This window comes from Leuciscus leuciscus (genome assembly GCF_965113295.1).
Source record: "Leuciscus leuciscus genome assembly, chromosome: 7".
In the NCBI taxonomy this organism is placed as follows: domain Eukaryota; kingdom Metazoa; phylum Chordata; class Actinopteri; order Cypriniformes; family Leuciscidae; genus Leuciscus; species Leuciscus leuciscus.
This window is the reverse complement of record NC_138731.1, coordinates 45,557,500-45,572,920: the sequence shown is the minus strand read 5'-3', so window position 1 is coordinate 45,572,920 and position 15,421 is coordinate 45,557,500. Positions and strand designations below refer to the sequence as shown.

Genomic DNA, 15,421 nt, shown 5'->3' with positions numbered 1-15,421 from the left:
AATAAACTTGACTTGACTTGACTTAATGTACATATTTTGCGACAGCAAATTAAAATGATTAATTATGAAGGCGATATTGAAAAAAAATTATAATATAAATTTTTCGTCAAAACTATCAAAATTTTGAATGCCTGTAGGATTCAAATTGAATGCTTTTTAATGCCATTTAAGGCCTTAATTTACGCAAAAATCCGTTCAATGCCTGTTAATGCCTGTTAACACCCCGTGGACGCCCTGTAATGTGCACTGCACCACTGACCAGCGTGTCCCAGATGTGAACGCATTTGTCGAAGGATCCGCTGGCCAGGAACTTCCCGTCGGGACTGAAGGCCACGCTGTACACCGGCTCCTGGTGTTTGGTGAGTGTGTGGATGCATTCGCCTCGATCCACATCCCATAATCGCACCGTCGAGTCGAAAGAGGCACTGAGGAACACAAACACACCAGGGGTTTTCAGACATGATCGTCCTCGTGTGCGGAAAATTAAAAAGGCGACTACAGTTTCTAATGGAAGCTTGTTTACACCACAGAATAAAAACATTTGAAAACATAATTGCGACTTTTTATCTTGCAATTGCAGATTAAAAAAGAAAAAAATTCGTTTTTTTCTCAGAATTGTGTTATAAAGTCCAATTCTGAGGATTTTTTTTTTATATCACGCAATTCTGAGAAAAAACATAAGAATTGTGAAATAAAAAGTCGCTTTAGTTACTTTTTTATTTTTTAATCTGTGGCGGAAACAAACATATTGTCTGTATAAAACAACCAATATGAAAATGTTTACATTTATTTTAATTTAATATCATCAAATTTTAATCATCTAATTTTTATTTATTGTAATATTTCATTTTTATTTATAGACATCTTGTTTATTTATTTTAATCTAATTTAAAATATTTCAATTAATTGTTATTTATTTTAATTAATATTTATTTATTTTAATTAATTAATTGGAATAATTTATTTTAATCTAATTTAATATATAACAAAATTATTTATTTATTGGAATATTTCATATTTATTGATTGATTTTGTTTATTTATTTTAATCTAATTTAATATATTTCTTCAAATTTGTATGTATTGTAATCTAATATGCATTTACTTTAATCTAATTTATTGGAGGGAAAATTTACATTATTTTATTATATTTCATTATTTTAATATATTTGAATTTATTTGAATCTAGTTTAATACATAATCAAATTTTGTGTTTATTTTTGTCATCAAATTTATTTGAATCATTTTTACACTTATTTAAATCTTAATTTAATATATTTTTAATTTATTGTAATCCAATATTCATTTCTTTTTATAAAAATTTTTTTGTTTATTTATTTTAAATGTAATTTATTGGGAAATACCAATAATTTACCATTTAATCTATATAAATATAATTGTATTTTAATACAATTTTAATAATATTTATTTTAATCTAATCTAATACAAACAGTATTGAAGTGAAAGTTTTGTTTATTTATTATTTGAATCGTTTATTTATTTACACTTTCCTAACTTCTACGACACACTCATATTATTATGAATGGGAGAAAGTACAACGCGCAATATGGCGGAATAAGCCCCGCCTTCTAAATAAAAGAGCCAATCACTGATTGATGATGTCATCGCGTCACTGCAGCTCCGTTAGAAGCTCCTGTTGCTATAAAACCATCAGTGTTTCTGAGACGCACTGAAATATTAGCTTTTTTAATGCTGTTACCTGGCTAGCAGGAGGCTAGCGCTGGGACTGCTGCTCGCGGGGCTCCATTTGATGGTGTAGATCTCTTTATTGTGCGCTTGAAGGTTATGAACACATGTATCCTGCTTCATACTCCAGATCTGCCGCGAGAGAAATGTGTCAATACCGTCTAAATTTGATCATATTTAATATTTCATCATCAACTATTAAAAAAAAAGGTGTATTCTCCCTAATCAGAGTTGGTAGATAAAACTAAATATTTAACCCTCATCCTTCCCTCGGGTCATTTTGATCCGGATTTGTTTTTGGGAAAAATAAAAAAATAAAGTGTTCATAGACCCCAGGACTTTTTTCACACTTGAACCATGAATACACAAAAATAAAAAATAAATAAAAATGGATTCGAGGAGAAATAAAAAAAAAAGTAACAAATCGGGTCAATTTGACCCCCTTAGAAATGAGTGGAATGTGAGGAATGCTTCAGTTCACATAGAAAAACCCTAAAAATGCTCAACATTCTACCTAAAAATGCTAAAACTTTACCAAAAAATGATTTTATAATGTCTACATGTGTATCTGGATGCACACTGAAGGCCATCCAGTGGCTAGAGTCATGAAATATCATGTTATATTATTATTTTCCCACAAGAGGTCGGCAAAGACTCCCAATGTAAGATATTTAGAGCTGAATTAAAAGAGTTATGCATGAAATTGTGAGTTATTTTGAATTTAAGTTGAAAGAATGAGAGGAATGTGCTTAAATTTGACACTTTATTTATTATTTATTGATTAAATCTAGTAATTTAAAGGTAAATAAAAAAAATAGAAAAATATCAAAATGAAATAAAATAAGCTTTCTGAAAAATAAAAAAAATTAAGTATAATTTTAGGGCAGCGGGTCGTTTTGACCCTCGAGGGAAGGATTGGTTACAAAACGCGAGCAGAAAACGCCAAATAATTCCCACCTTTAGCGTCATGTCATCCGAACACGAAGCCAGCAACATTCCCGACGGATCCCATTTAATGGCGTTCACTTCATTCTGAAAGCAGACAAACACTGTGTTCATCTAGTGCTCTAGGACAGTTAAACTCTGTAACACTTTACAACAAGCTTCATGAGTTCATGTATTTACTAACAATGAGCAATACATTACAGGATTTATTCATCTTTGTTAACATTACCATGTCCATGTTAGTTCACAGTGCATTAACTAATGTTAACAACACAACCTTTGATTTTAATGACATTATTAAATGTTAAATTAGTATTAACTAATGCACTTATACATTTCAGAAATGTACATTTACAAAATCACAGTGAGCGAAAAATGTATTAATTTAAACTGTAATAATTAAAGGCAGAAACCATGAGCTCATTGCAGTAATGAATACTTGTTAATAAATGCTGTAGAAGTATTGATCATCGTTAGTTCCTGACTAATGAGCCTCAGTGTAAAGTGTTAAACTCAGGTGTTTAACCCTCACCGTGTGTCCCTGAAAGGTCTTGAGTGGACGCTCACTCCCGAGCCGACACACATGGATGCACATGTCCGTACTACACGAGGCGAACGTCGTGTTATTCTGCCAGTCCACGTCCAGCGCCGGAGCTGCGGAAACACCACAGATGCTTTATTATATATGTGTTTTATCACACGGTAGGCTTGCTACGATAGCTACGGTGTTAGCGTGTTAGCATTTCATTCGTCACGAGAGCGAGGAGCTGATTGACATGATGATGATGATGACGGAATATTTGGTGTCAAAGCGAAATGTAAAAGCACCCATTTATGCCAATCTGTCACTGTACTGTATTGTTGTTGTGTTTTTCATTAAGAATAATAGGCTAATGAACTCATCATTCAAGCAAATCGCTCCCGAAATGCCGCTAATTTGAAAGCGAAACTAAAATGCGTCCGGGCATTCATAACGAGCGTTTTCAGTTCATTACTATCTATAGGCATTCATTAAAAACGCTCGCTCTGCTCAGCTCCATAATGAACACCCGTGCGGACGAGCGCATTTTAGTTTCGCTTTCAAATTAGCGTTTTAAACCCCCCCGGTGTTGCCACACGTCGATTAACCGGTGGGATCGAATTAAATCCAATACTTGATGTCAGGAATCAGATACTTGTTATAAAATAAAAATTTTGATTCCTCTTATTGATTCCTTTGTGAGCATTTCAATATGACTTTAAAACATTGAAGCGTGAGAGACTCATGTGTATCAGTATATTGGATCCGTGCAGCTCTTAAAGTGACAGCAGCCTAATATTCCTGCTCTATAATAACACTAATAAAACAGCAAAAGAAAGAGAAAAACAGTTGTTCTTGACTGAATAACTTTTTGATTTTTGTTCATGATATTCAGAATTTTTTTTATGTTTTGCAATAAATTTTTATTTTATTTTTTTACCTTATTGGAATCAAAATTAGGAATCGATAAGCAGAATCGAAATCAGAATCATTCAAATATAAACGATACCCAACCCTACACATTACGCATGATCAAAACCCTGTGACCTTTGACATCTGACCTTTACTCAGAGGTCGTGAACTCACCAGAATGAAAGGGGAACTGCTGTTTGGCTTCGCCTGTATGTGCGTCCCAAATGATTGTCGTCTGCAGAACGAGAACAATTGAACAACTTGATTATGGGAAAAAGCCAGGGAATAATTCCCTCCATCTCAACCCTGTAAAGCCGGACATGTGTAGAGTTTCATATTTGATCCATCAGACTTTTAGGGGCTGTTTACACCTGGCCACTTCATGCGTTTTCTCAGATTGGATAGCTATCCGATCGTGAAAAGACCAGGTGTAAATGCCCTCCGAAACGCATTCGAGACGGATTTGAATCCGATCGCTCAAACCACTTCAGGAGGAGATCTGGGCCACATTCCTGACGAAACTGGACAAGTGTAAATGCATCTGGTTGTTGAAACCACATATGTAAATTGTACTCCTCCCAAAAATGCTAAAAAAATAAACGTGTGAGAGCGTGTTATAGGCTATATGTAATGTTATAGCCAGATATGACGACGCTACTGGAACACGCATCACCGCAGATGAGAAGCTGAGCATCTATTCATTAAACCAACGTGCAAACTATCGCAAATCAAAGTGAAAGTAAGTCGTAGACGCTTAACACACAATCATCATCATTAAAAGTAAATTCTTAAGAAACGAAATGATCTTAGCAGTGCTGTTGCCGCTCTCTTTTATTGCGGTCTTTGAAATTTTAGCTGATGATCAATAAAATGCAGCTCATATCTGTTGCTTTCGGTGACGTACACTCCATTAAATCTGCATATAGCGCGGGAATTGAAGATCGGATTTAAATCCGTTTCGCAAAAACACATTTATGTGACCAGGTGTAAATGGAATCGTTTTGATAAATCAGATAGCTATCCGATCTGAGAAAACACATGAAGTGGCCAGGTGTAAACAGCCCCTTAGTCTCATATAGTGCAAATATGGAGCTCAGTTTTATTCAGAGGCTAATATAATTTAATATGTATTTATTTTATTACTTTAAAAAAACAAAATTATTTGAATAATTTTTACAGTTATTTTAATCAAATGTAATATATTGCATCAAATTTTTATTTTATTCAAAAAAAAGTGTAATTAAATTTTTTTATTTTAATCACATTTATTGAAATAATTTAGATTTATTTTATTATTTTTTACTTATTTTAATCTATTTTAATAATTTCACATTTATTTTAATCTAATTTAATATGTTTTTCGTTTATTTTAATTAATACAATTTATTATAATCATGTTTACACTTATTTTAATCTAATTTATTATATAATCTAAGTTTTCTTTATTGTAATCTAATATTTATTTACATTTATTTTAATAGTTATTTTTCTTTATTTAATCTAATATTAATTTTTTTATTTTAATCTAATTTATTTGAATAATTTTTTACAATTATTTGAATCTAATTGAATATTTCATCTAATTTTTATTCATTGTCATCTCTATTACATTTTTGTTCCTTTTAATCAAATTTATTGAAATAATTTTCACATTTATTTTATTATAATTTCTTATTTTATTCTACTTTAATACATTTATTTTAATCTAATTTAAAACATTTTTTTTTTGCTTTATTTATTATTTTAACCTTATTGATTTTTTTTTACACTTTTTCCAACTAGTATACTACATACTTACATAAAATGCATATAAAGATGCAATACAAAGATGATCGAGAGACGAACAAATAAACCTTCCTCAAATGACTGATCATATTTAATACTTTTCTGATAATGTCTTCATAATCAAGTTGAAATAACTAACAATATAAAAGTTATTCTAACGTTTACTTGATAAAAATCAGATTTAAAGACACGTGAAGCACGAGCTGAAGGAGGACGTCTGTACAGTTAAAGACTTGTACCTGATAAACCAGTGTGAACTATCAGTCAGACACAGGAGGAATGCAGAGATTGTGTTTCAGGAATTATGAAATCATAAGGTTAATGCATTGTGCAGCTCAATCAATACAGCTGGGTTTGATTCCCAGACTGACTGCATAAACTAAACAGCTTCCAAGTGCATAAATGTGAATGTAATAATTGTGTGTCTGTGTGAAGTCGTTATAGAGATTCACCTTGTCGACTCCAGCGCTCAGGATGCTGTTGCCTTTCTTGTTCCACTTCAGTGCAAATATGGGTCCCTTGTGTTGTCCGAGAGTGCTGCTCAGATTACCTGTGAGAACAGCAGATAGCGTCAGACTCGCGTGAGGTTCATCAGCTAACAGCGCTAGCACACGTACCGTCTTTCGTCCAGATCCTTGCAAACCCGTCATAAGATCCAGTAGCCAATAGAGTGCCGTCGCTCTACAGACACACAGACAAATAATGAAACATTCACCATCATATCCAGTCAAAATATCCTTAAATAAGTCATATTAAATGATGATTTACTGGGTAATGCAATGGTTTAAAAGTCAATGCAACAACATTAATCTGATCCCTGGATCTTGTCATGAAATATGATCCACATTGGGAAAACAGCTCAATATTTGATATGCAACAAGAATAATATATATATATATATACAAAAATATGATAATTTCGGACTCCGTGAGCGAGGACCTTTACAGACACTAGTCAGAAATAGTCAAACACTTACGAGTACTAAACATCTTTTTTTCCAGCTATAAACTATAATATCATATTTAAATGTAATTTTTAATGTGACGACTGAAACGTTTCTTGCTCATCCTTCAGAGATTTTCCCCATTTATACAACTAACAGTTTCAGGATGTAGGAAAACTCACACTTACTTAAAAAATAAAGAAACAGATTAAACTGTGAACAGTCGGACACTTACTGGCTATTTTCACTCCCTAATATCTATTTTTTCACTCGTTTTGCTTTTTAATAATTCATATTTAGAAATTATGAATGATAATAAATCTACACTTCAAACTAAGCTCAGTGGTGTACTGTCAGCCCCACAGTGTTACCAAATACTTTCTGTAGAGTTTAGTGGCTCCAGCCCTCAAATGTTAGGTAAAATATCGTCTAATAATCCCAGAAAATATCGATATATCATTTTCTGTTGATATCGCACACTTCTAGAAGCAACACACTCACGTTCCAGTCCAGCGAGGTGACGTCCTTGTTGCTGGGAACGTCTTGTCCTCCTTCTCGGATGCAGTGTCGCAGCACCAGCTGTGTCGAGCCGCTGTTCTCACTCAGGTTCCATATGCGAGCCGTCGAGTCGCCAGAGCTGCCGGAACACAATCAACCAATCACACGATACACAGAACTATAGAGAGTTTTACTTATACATTTACATATACATTTGGCAGACGCTTCTATCCAAAGCGACTTACATTGCATTTCAAGCTAGACATTTACATCCTTATCAGTTCTTGCTTTCCCTGGGAATCGAACCCATGACCTTGGCGATGCAAGCGCCGGCGCCAACACTCTACTGTTTGAGCTCCAGGAAAGCATATTATCTATGATATCCAGCATATTATACAGGAAAGCATATTATAATACAGGATATCCAGCATATTATCCAACCATTTATCCAATTATGCAATTCACAACCTCACCACTAGATGCCGCTAAACATCACACACTGCAGCTTTAAAAGGGGCAAGAATTAAAGGTAGAAATATTTATTCTTCCAAGTATTTCCTCTCCAAAAAATATTGGACTCGGAAACAAGAATCGATAAAGATAACGATACCCGACCCTAGAGGTCAGAGGTCAGAGGTCAGCTCACCCCGAGGCCAAGAGGTCAGTGACGGGGTTCCAGGCACAGATGAAGACCTCGGACTCGTGACCCCGCAGAACCGTGGCTTTACTGGCAGGAATCTGGGCCTCGCTTTCCACATCCATGGCCTCCACATGGTGATCTGCAACAAACACACACACACACACACACACACACACACACTTCAACACGCGAATCTGTGCACCTTTCAGAACTGAACTGAGAATGCGACTGGGTTACTCTTTATCTTAAGGTGTCATTGCTACAGTGTAATTATATATTTAAGTGCTGAGTGATATGAATTAACCACATGTCCTCATAGGGTTATAGGGTTTGTTGCATGTAATTATGCATAATTTACTGTTATTACTATGGTAAGTACATGTAACAAGGACACAAAGTGTTACCTGCGATTTCTATGCATACATTATTAAATGCACATACACTGCCGTTCAAAAGTTTTGGATTATTTATGTGCATTTATGTGATTAAAGAAAACCGTGATGTCATCGTCCGGCTCAGTTCAGGTCTCATATAATGGTGTTGATCATGTCAGATCGAACGACTCACTGAGCGTGTGTGTGCCGTTCTCCTCCCCGTTGAGCGCGGCGTCTCCGTTCCTCATGGTGTGCGACTGCAGAGGTGTGGAGTTGGAGGAGTCGACGGCTTGTTGATATTGTTGATGTTGTTGTTGTTGTTGTTGTTGTTGTTGTTGATGTTGTTGTTGTGAGAGTTTGTCTCTGATGGCCTGTTTTCTGGTGTGAACCACGTCTGGCATCACGGCGTCGATGAGCGACAGACACTCGATCGGCCGGCCGTCGAACACGGTGCCATCCTGAGAGATGCACACACAACATGACCATCACACACACAACATGACCATCACACACACAACATGACCATCACACACACAACATGACCATCACACACACAACATGACCATCACACACACAACATACCATCACACACACAACATCTCCATCACACACACAACATGACCATCACACACACAACATGACCATCACACACACAACATCTCCATCACACACACAACATGACCATCACACACACAACATGACCATCACACACACAACATGACCATCACACACACAACATGACCATCACACACACATGACCATCACACACACAACATGACCATCACACACACACTCAGTATCTTCATCGGACCCTACAAGATAAACACGGTACTTTTTTGGCACAACATAAACCCATTAATATTACGAGACAATAAAATATAACTTTAATTAGGGTTAAACATTTGAATTCTTACACTTAAAAACTGAGGGCGCATCTCCACTGCAGCATCCGGCTGACATTACATCACCATCATCACCGCAAAGCTCCTCCCTCCCGCACGCAATGGGTTGTGGGTAATATTAGCCGTTAGAGTGTGCATTGATCTGCACTTCGAATTCTAACCGGGAATAGTAGACCATCCGGGTATCTTTGGAATACTCATTTCAACATACTACGATTTGGGACGTACTAATTCTAGTTTCGCATACTATTTAGGACGGATAGTGTGTGAATTGGGACTCAGCATTAAACTAAAAAAAACGAACAAAAAAACATTTTCGTTCCTTGAAATAAATTGTACCATTTTTTTTTTTTTTTTTACATTTAGTTTAACTTGATGTGAATAAACTAAAACTAAAATAAAAATGTTATAAAACTATTCAGACATATACAAAATTAAATAAAAACAAATTTTTTTATTATATATTATAAAACTATTTTAGTTTCTCAATGATACTTAAACACCTCTTCAGCGAATCACGTGCAAACAACTCACTGCGGCGTGTGTGTGTGTGTGTGTGTGTGTGTGTGTGTGTGTGTGTGTGTGTGTGTGTGTGTGTGTGTTCCGGTGAGAAGACCAGTAGTTATTTATTTGCGCTTTTGCATTGTTCATCCAAAGCATCACTGAAATATTGAAATATTTTTGTTTATTTAAATTAAAAGTTATGTTCTGTATTATTATTCTCTCTTACTGTAATATGAAATAATGACATTACAAAGTGAAACTATTGCAAGTGTTTTTCATTGCACGAAAAAAAAAAATTATTCACATTTTTTATTAAAAAAAAGTCGCAAATAAAAACGAAAAAAAAATTTGGAAAACAATTTTTTTTTACGTGCAATGAAAAACACTTGCAATAGTTTCAAAGAGTTTGAGTTTGACTGCGATGTGTAATATGTGGTGTTTGACCTCGTTGATGCTGATCTCGGCCTCCACGTACTGAAGGCCTTTCTGCAGGACTGAGATCAGCGCCGCCGGGGGAACCAGAGTCCCGTTGATGTTGGACTGACTGATGTGAGACTCGATACCGAACGTGAACGCCGAGTGAGAGAAACCTGCAGCAAACAGACAACAGGACACAGGGTTAGGCCTTTACACATCTGCAACATCTGCAATATACAACACACACACACACACACACACATCTGCAACATCTGCAATATACAACACACACACATCTGCAACATCTGCAATATACAACACACACACACACATCTGCAACATCTGCAATATACAACACACACACATCTGCAATATACAACACACACACATCTGCAATATACAACACACACATCTGCAACATCTGCAATATACAACACACACATCTGCAACATCTGCAATATACAACACACATCTGCAACATCTGCAATATACAACACACACACATCTGCAACATCTGCAATATACAACAAACACATCTGCAACATCTGCAATATACAACACACACACATCTGCAACATCTGCAATATACAACACACACATCTGCAACATCTGCAATATACAACACACACACATCTGCAACATCTGCAATATACAACACACACACATCTGCAACATCTGCAATATACAACACACACACATCTGCAACATCTGCAATATACAACACACACACATCTGCAACATCTGCAATATACAACAAACACATCTGCAACATCTGCAATATACAACACACACACATCTGCAACATCTGCAATATACAACACACACACATCTGCAACATCTGCAATATACAACACACACATCTGCAACATCTGCAATATACAACACACACACATCTGCAACATCTGCAATATACAACACACACATCTGCAACATCTGCAATATACAACAAACACACATCAGCAAAATCTGCAATATACAACACACACACATCTGCAACATCTGCAATATACAACACACACACATCTGCAACATCTGCAATATACAACACACACATCTGCAACATCTGCAATATACAACACACACATCTGCAATATACAACACACACACATCTGCAACATCTGCAATATACAACACACACACATCTGCAACATCTGCAATATACAACACACACACATCTGCAACATCTGCAATATACAACACACACATCTGCAATATACAACACACACACATCTGCAACATCTGCAATATACAACACACACACATCTGCAACATCTGCAATATACAACACACACACACATCTGCAACATCTGCAATATACAACACACACACATCTGCAACATCTGCAATATACAACACACACACACACATCTGCAATATACAACACACACACACATCTGCAACATCTGCAATATACAACACACACATCTGCAACATCTGCAATATACAACACACACACATCTGCAACATCTGCAATATACAACACACACATCTGCAACATCTGCAATATACAACACACACACATCTGCAACATCTGCAATATACAACACACACATCCATGCTGAGCTGAAACAACTAATCGATTTAATCGATTAAAATCGATGATTAAAATAGTTGTCAACTAATTTAGTCATCGATTAGTTGCTAAATAACTTTTATTTGCCGTAAGCGGCTCATTTCGTGGATATTTTAAATCTGCGGTGACCAAAGTGTGGCAGTAATGAGCCACCGGAGGTTTTACTCAGCCAGTACAGCAGCAGAAGTAGCGAATAGCCAATAGCTGGACTTGTTTTATGTCACGTGCTTCCCGCACAGTGTCTCTGCAGCATTCAGCGAGATGGCGGAGGCAGCAGTGGAGTAAGCTCGGGAAAGAAAAAGAAAAAAGCGGAAGATAAAACTAATCGAACGAAGCAGCATTCGGCAGTTTTGGATATCGCACAAGATGTCGTCAACAAAGAAAACATTTCATCACTGGAGAGTTTTTTTTTCTTCGAAACCATCGATTTTGATTAATATGCGCGAGGGAGAGAGAGAGAGAGCAAGACAGCGCTCGGGTGAGTGCGCGCGCGCGGCCGGGACTCTCTCTCTCTCTCTGCTCGTTCTTATGCCCTGTCAAGCACGCCCTGTTAAACTGACAGGACTTAAAAACACATGCAAATGATACACTTTCACTCTATGATGGTTAAACTCTGCAATTAATGATTTTTTCTCTGAACTAATGTTTTGGTAGGAACGAAAGTTTACATCGTATGTTTCTCCGAAATCAGCCAGCGCGAAGGACGTCTATATTCCGATTGGTTGCTGGCGTTTGCCGCTGCTTGCCGCTGAACAGCGTCATAGCTCATTACCATAAAGTTGAGCTACTTTCTGATTGATTTCACAGCATAAGCTATAAAGCTGTTTCCCAGGTATAAGCTGTGTGTTTACAAGAAAAAAATTAATAAAATGCAATTTACTGCAACTGTATTCTGTTTTATTCTTATTCTTCGTGAAAATATGTTCTGCAAGATTCCTTAATAAGCTTTGTTCGGGATGTTAAACTACTTGAGGAGCCCAAAGGACTGCCATGGTGAAAACATTATTTGAAATCTTGTGAAATTTGCTAGAGTACGTATGGGTCAGTGTTTTGATTGCAGAAGAGTTCGACAAAGGATTACTAACACATAATAAAACACAACTCCAGGTATGTTTTTGATGAGGATATGACAATGCAAAATAGTTAAAATCTCTAAAAAGTCTATGTTGAATGATAAAGACCCTGTGTTAATAATTTACTTGGGAAAAAATGGGCAAAACTAAAATATAAGTACATAAACCGATTAATCGTAAAAATAATCGTCCGATTAATCGATTATCAAAATAATTGTTAGTTGCAGCCCCAACACACACATCCATGCTGTCATCCAACACACACATCCATGCTGTCATCCAACACACACATCCATGCTGTCATCCAACACACACATCCATGCTGTCATCCAACACACACATCCATGCTGTCACACAACACACACATCCATGCTGTCATCCAACACACACATCCATGCTGTCACACAACACACACATCCATGCTGTCATCCAACACACACATCCATGCTGTCATCCAACACACACATCCATGCTGTCATCCAACACACACATCCATGCTGTCACACAACACACACATCCATGCTGTCACACAACACACACATCCATGCTGTCACACAACACACACATCCATGCTGTCATCCAACACACACATCCATGCTGTCACACAACACACACATCCATGCTGTCACACAACACACACATCCATGCTGTCATCCAACACACACATCCATGCTGTCACACAACACACACATCCATGCTGTCACACAACACACACATCCATGCTGTCATCCAACACACACATCCATGCTGTCATCCAACACACACATCCATGCTGTCATCCAACACACACATCCATGCTGTCATCCAACACACACATCCATGCTGTCACACAACACACACATCCATGCTGTCATCCAACACACACATCCATGCTGTCATCCAACACACACATCCATGCTGTCATCCAACACACACATCCATGCTGTCATCCAACACACACATCCATGCTGTCATCCAACACACACATCCATGCTGTCATCCAACACACACATCCATGCTGTCACACAACACACACATCCATGCTGTCACACAACACACACATCCATGCTGTCATCCAACACACACATCCATGCTGTCACACAACACACACATCCATGCTGTCATCCAACACACACATCCATGCTGTCACACAACACACACATCCATGCTGTCATCCAACACACACATCCATGCTGTCATCCAACACACACATCCATGCTGTCATCCAACACACACATCCATGCTGTCATCCAACACACACATCCATGCTGTCACACAACACACACATCCATGCTGTCACACAACACACACATCCATGCTGTCATCCAACACACACATCCATGCTGTCATCCAACACACACATCCATGCTGTCATCCAACACACACATCCATGCTGTCATCCAACACACACATCCATGCTGTCATCCAACACACACATCCATGCTGTCATCCAACACACACATCCATGCTGTCATCCAACACACACATCCATGCTGTCATCCAACACACACATCCATGCTGTCATCCAACACACACATCCATGCTGTCACACAACACACACATCCATGCTGTCATCCAACACACACATCCATGCTGTCATCCAACACACACATCCATGCTGTCATCCAACACACACATCCATGCTGTCATCCAACACACACATCCATGCTGTCATCCAACACACACATCCATGCTGTCACACAACACACACATCCATGCTGTCATCCAACACACACATCCATGCTGTCACACAACACACACATCCATGCTGTCATCCAACACACACATCCATGCTGTCACACAACACACACATCCATGCTGTCATCCAACACACACATCCATGCTGTCATCCAACACACACATCCATGCTGTCATCCAACACACACATCCATGCTGTCATCCAACACACACATCCATGCTGTCATCCAACACACACATCCATGCTGTCACACAACACACACATCCATGCTGTCACACAACACACACATCCATGCTGTCATCCAACACACACATCCATGCTGTCATCCAACACACACATCCATGCTGTCATCCAACACACACATCCATGCTGTCATCCAACACACACATCCATGCTGTCATCCAACACACACATCCATGCTGTCATCCAACACACACATCCATGCTGTCATCCAACACACACATCCATGCTGTCATCCAACACACACATCCATGCTGTCATCCAACACACACATCCATGCTGTCATCCAACACACACATCCATGCTTTCATGTTGTTTAAAGGTCCCATATTGTACACCTTTCTGGAGTTTTATTTATTTTAAGTTTTGATGTCGTTAAGAATTTGCGATATAAGCACCAAAAACATTTCAATATATGTTACAGCTCTTTCTCAGGAGCTCTGCCAAGAACAGGGCGAGTTTGGCCTGTCTAATTAATATTCATGAGCCTCTCTTCTGATTGGCCTGTTGTTTTCTGAGTGACGCACGGCCGGGCCAATCACAGGTGACTAGGGTCATGTGTGCTGTGTGTTAGTTTGCCCAGAAATTAAAATTCTGTTTCTTTACATTTACTCGTGTCGTTTTCTAACCTGTATGACTTTCTTTCCTTTTGCAAGAACATAAAAGAAGATATTTTGAAGAGAGAAACTGTTTTGTTCTGTAAATAAATCT

The 15,421-nt window shown here is 37.5% G+C and overlaps 1 protein-coding gene and 1 long non-coding RNA gene across 3 annotated transcripts in view; both read right to left on the bottom strand.

The window, feature by feature from the left end:
* Window positions 1-252, bottom strand: part of LOC309502423 — a 1,197-nt gene extending 945 nt beyond the window's left edge. Inside the window, exon 1 of the long non-coding RNA XR_014207262.1 lies at window positions 23-252. This is a non-coding gene — a long non-coding RNA (uncharacterized lncRNA). The remainder of the gene's footprint in view (window positions 1-22) is intronic.
* The window catches only part of tbl1x (transducin beta like 1 X-linked), a 27,541-nt gene that overhangs the window by 3,621 nt on the left and 8,499 nt on the right, over window positions 1-15,421 (bottom strand). The window contains exons 1-12 of one of the 2 annotated variants that reach the window (XM_082174722.1): window positions 11,160-11,225; window positions 10,174-10,354; window positions 8,517-8,781; window positions 7,956-8,088; window positions 7,313-7,448; window positions 6,486-6,549; window positions 6,321-6,418; window positions 4,258-4,318; window positions 3,184-3,305; window positions 2,664-2,738; window positions 1,720-1,838; window positions 260-425 (exon numbers count right to left, since the gene is read on the bottom strand). In XM_082174722.1, the coding sequence (XP_082030848.1) occupies window positions 260-425; window positions 1,720-1,838; window positions 2,664-2,738; window positions 3,184-3,305; window positions 4,258-4,318; window positions 6,321-6,418; window positions 6,486-6,549; window positions 7,313-7,448; window positions 7,956-8,088; window positions 8,517-8,781; window positions 10,174-10,354; window positions 11,160-11,209 (1,470 nt within the window). In that variant the 5' untranslated portion in view covers window positions 11,210-11,225. Of the gene's footprint in view, window positions 1-259; window positions 426-1,719; window positions 1,839-2,663; window positions 2,739-3,183; window positions 3,306-4,257; window positions 4,319-6,320; window positions 6,419-6,485; window positions 6,550-7,312; window positions 7,449-7,955; window positions 8,089-8,516; window positions 8,782-10,173; window positions 10,355-11,159; window positions 11,226-15,421 lie in introns of those variants that run through there. The other variant, XM_082174723.1, reaches the window with a different exon arrangement.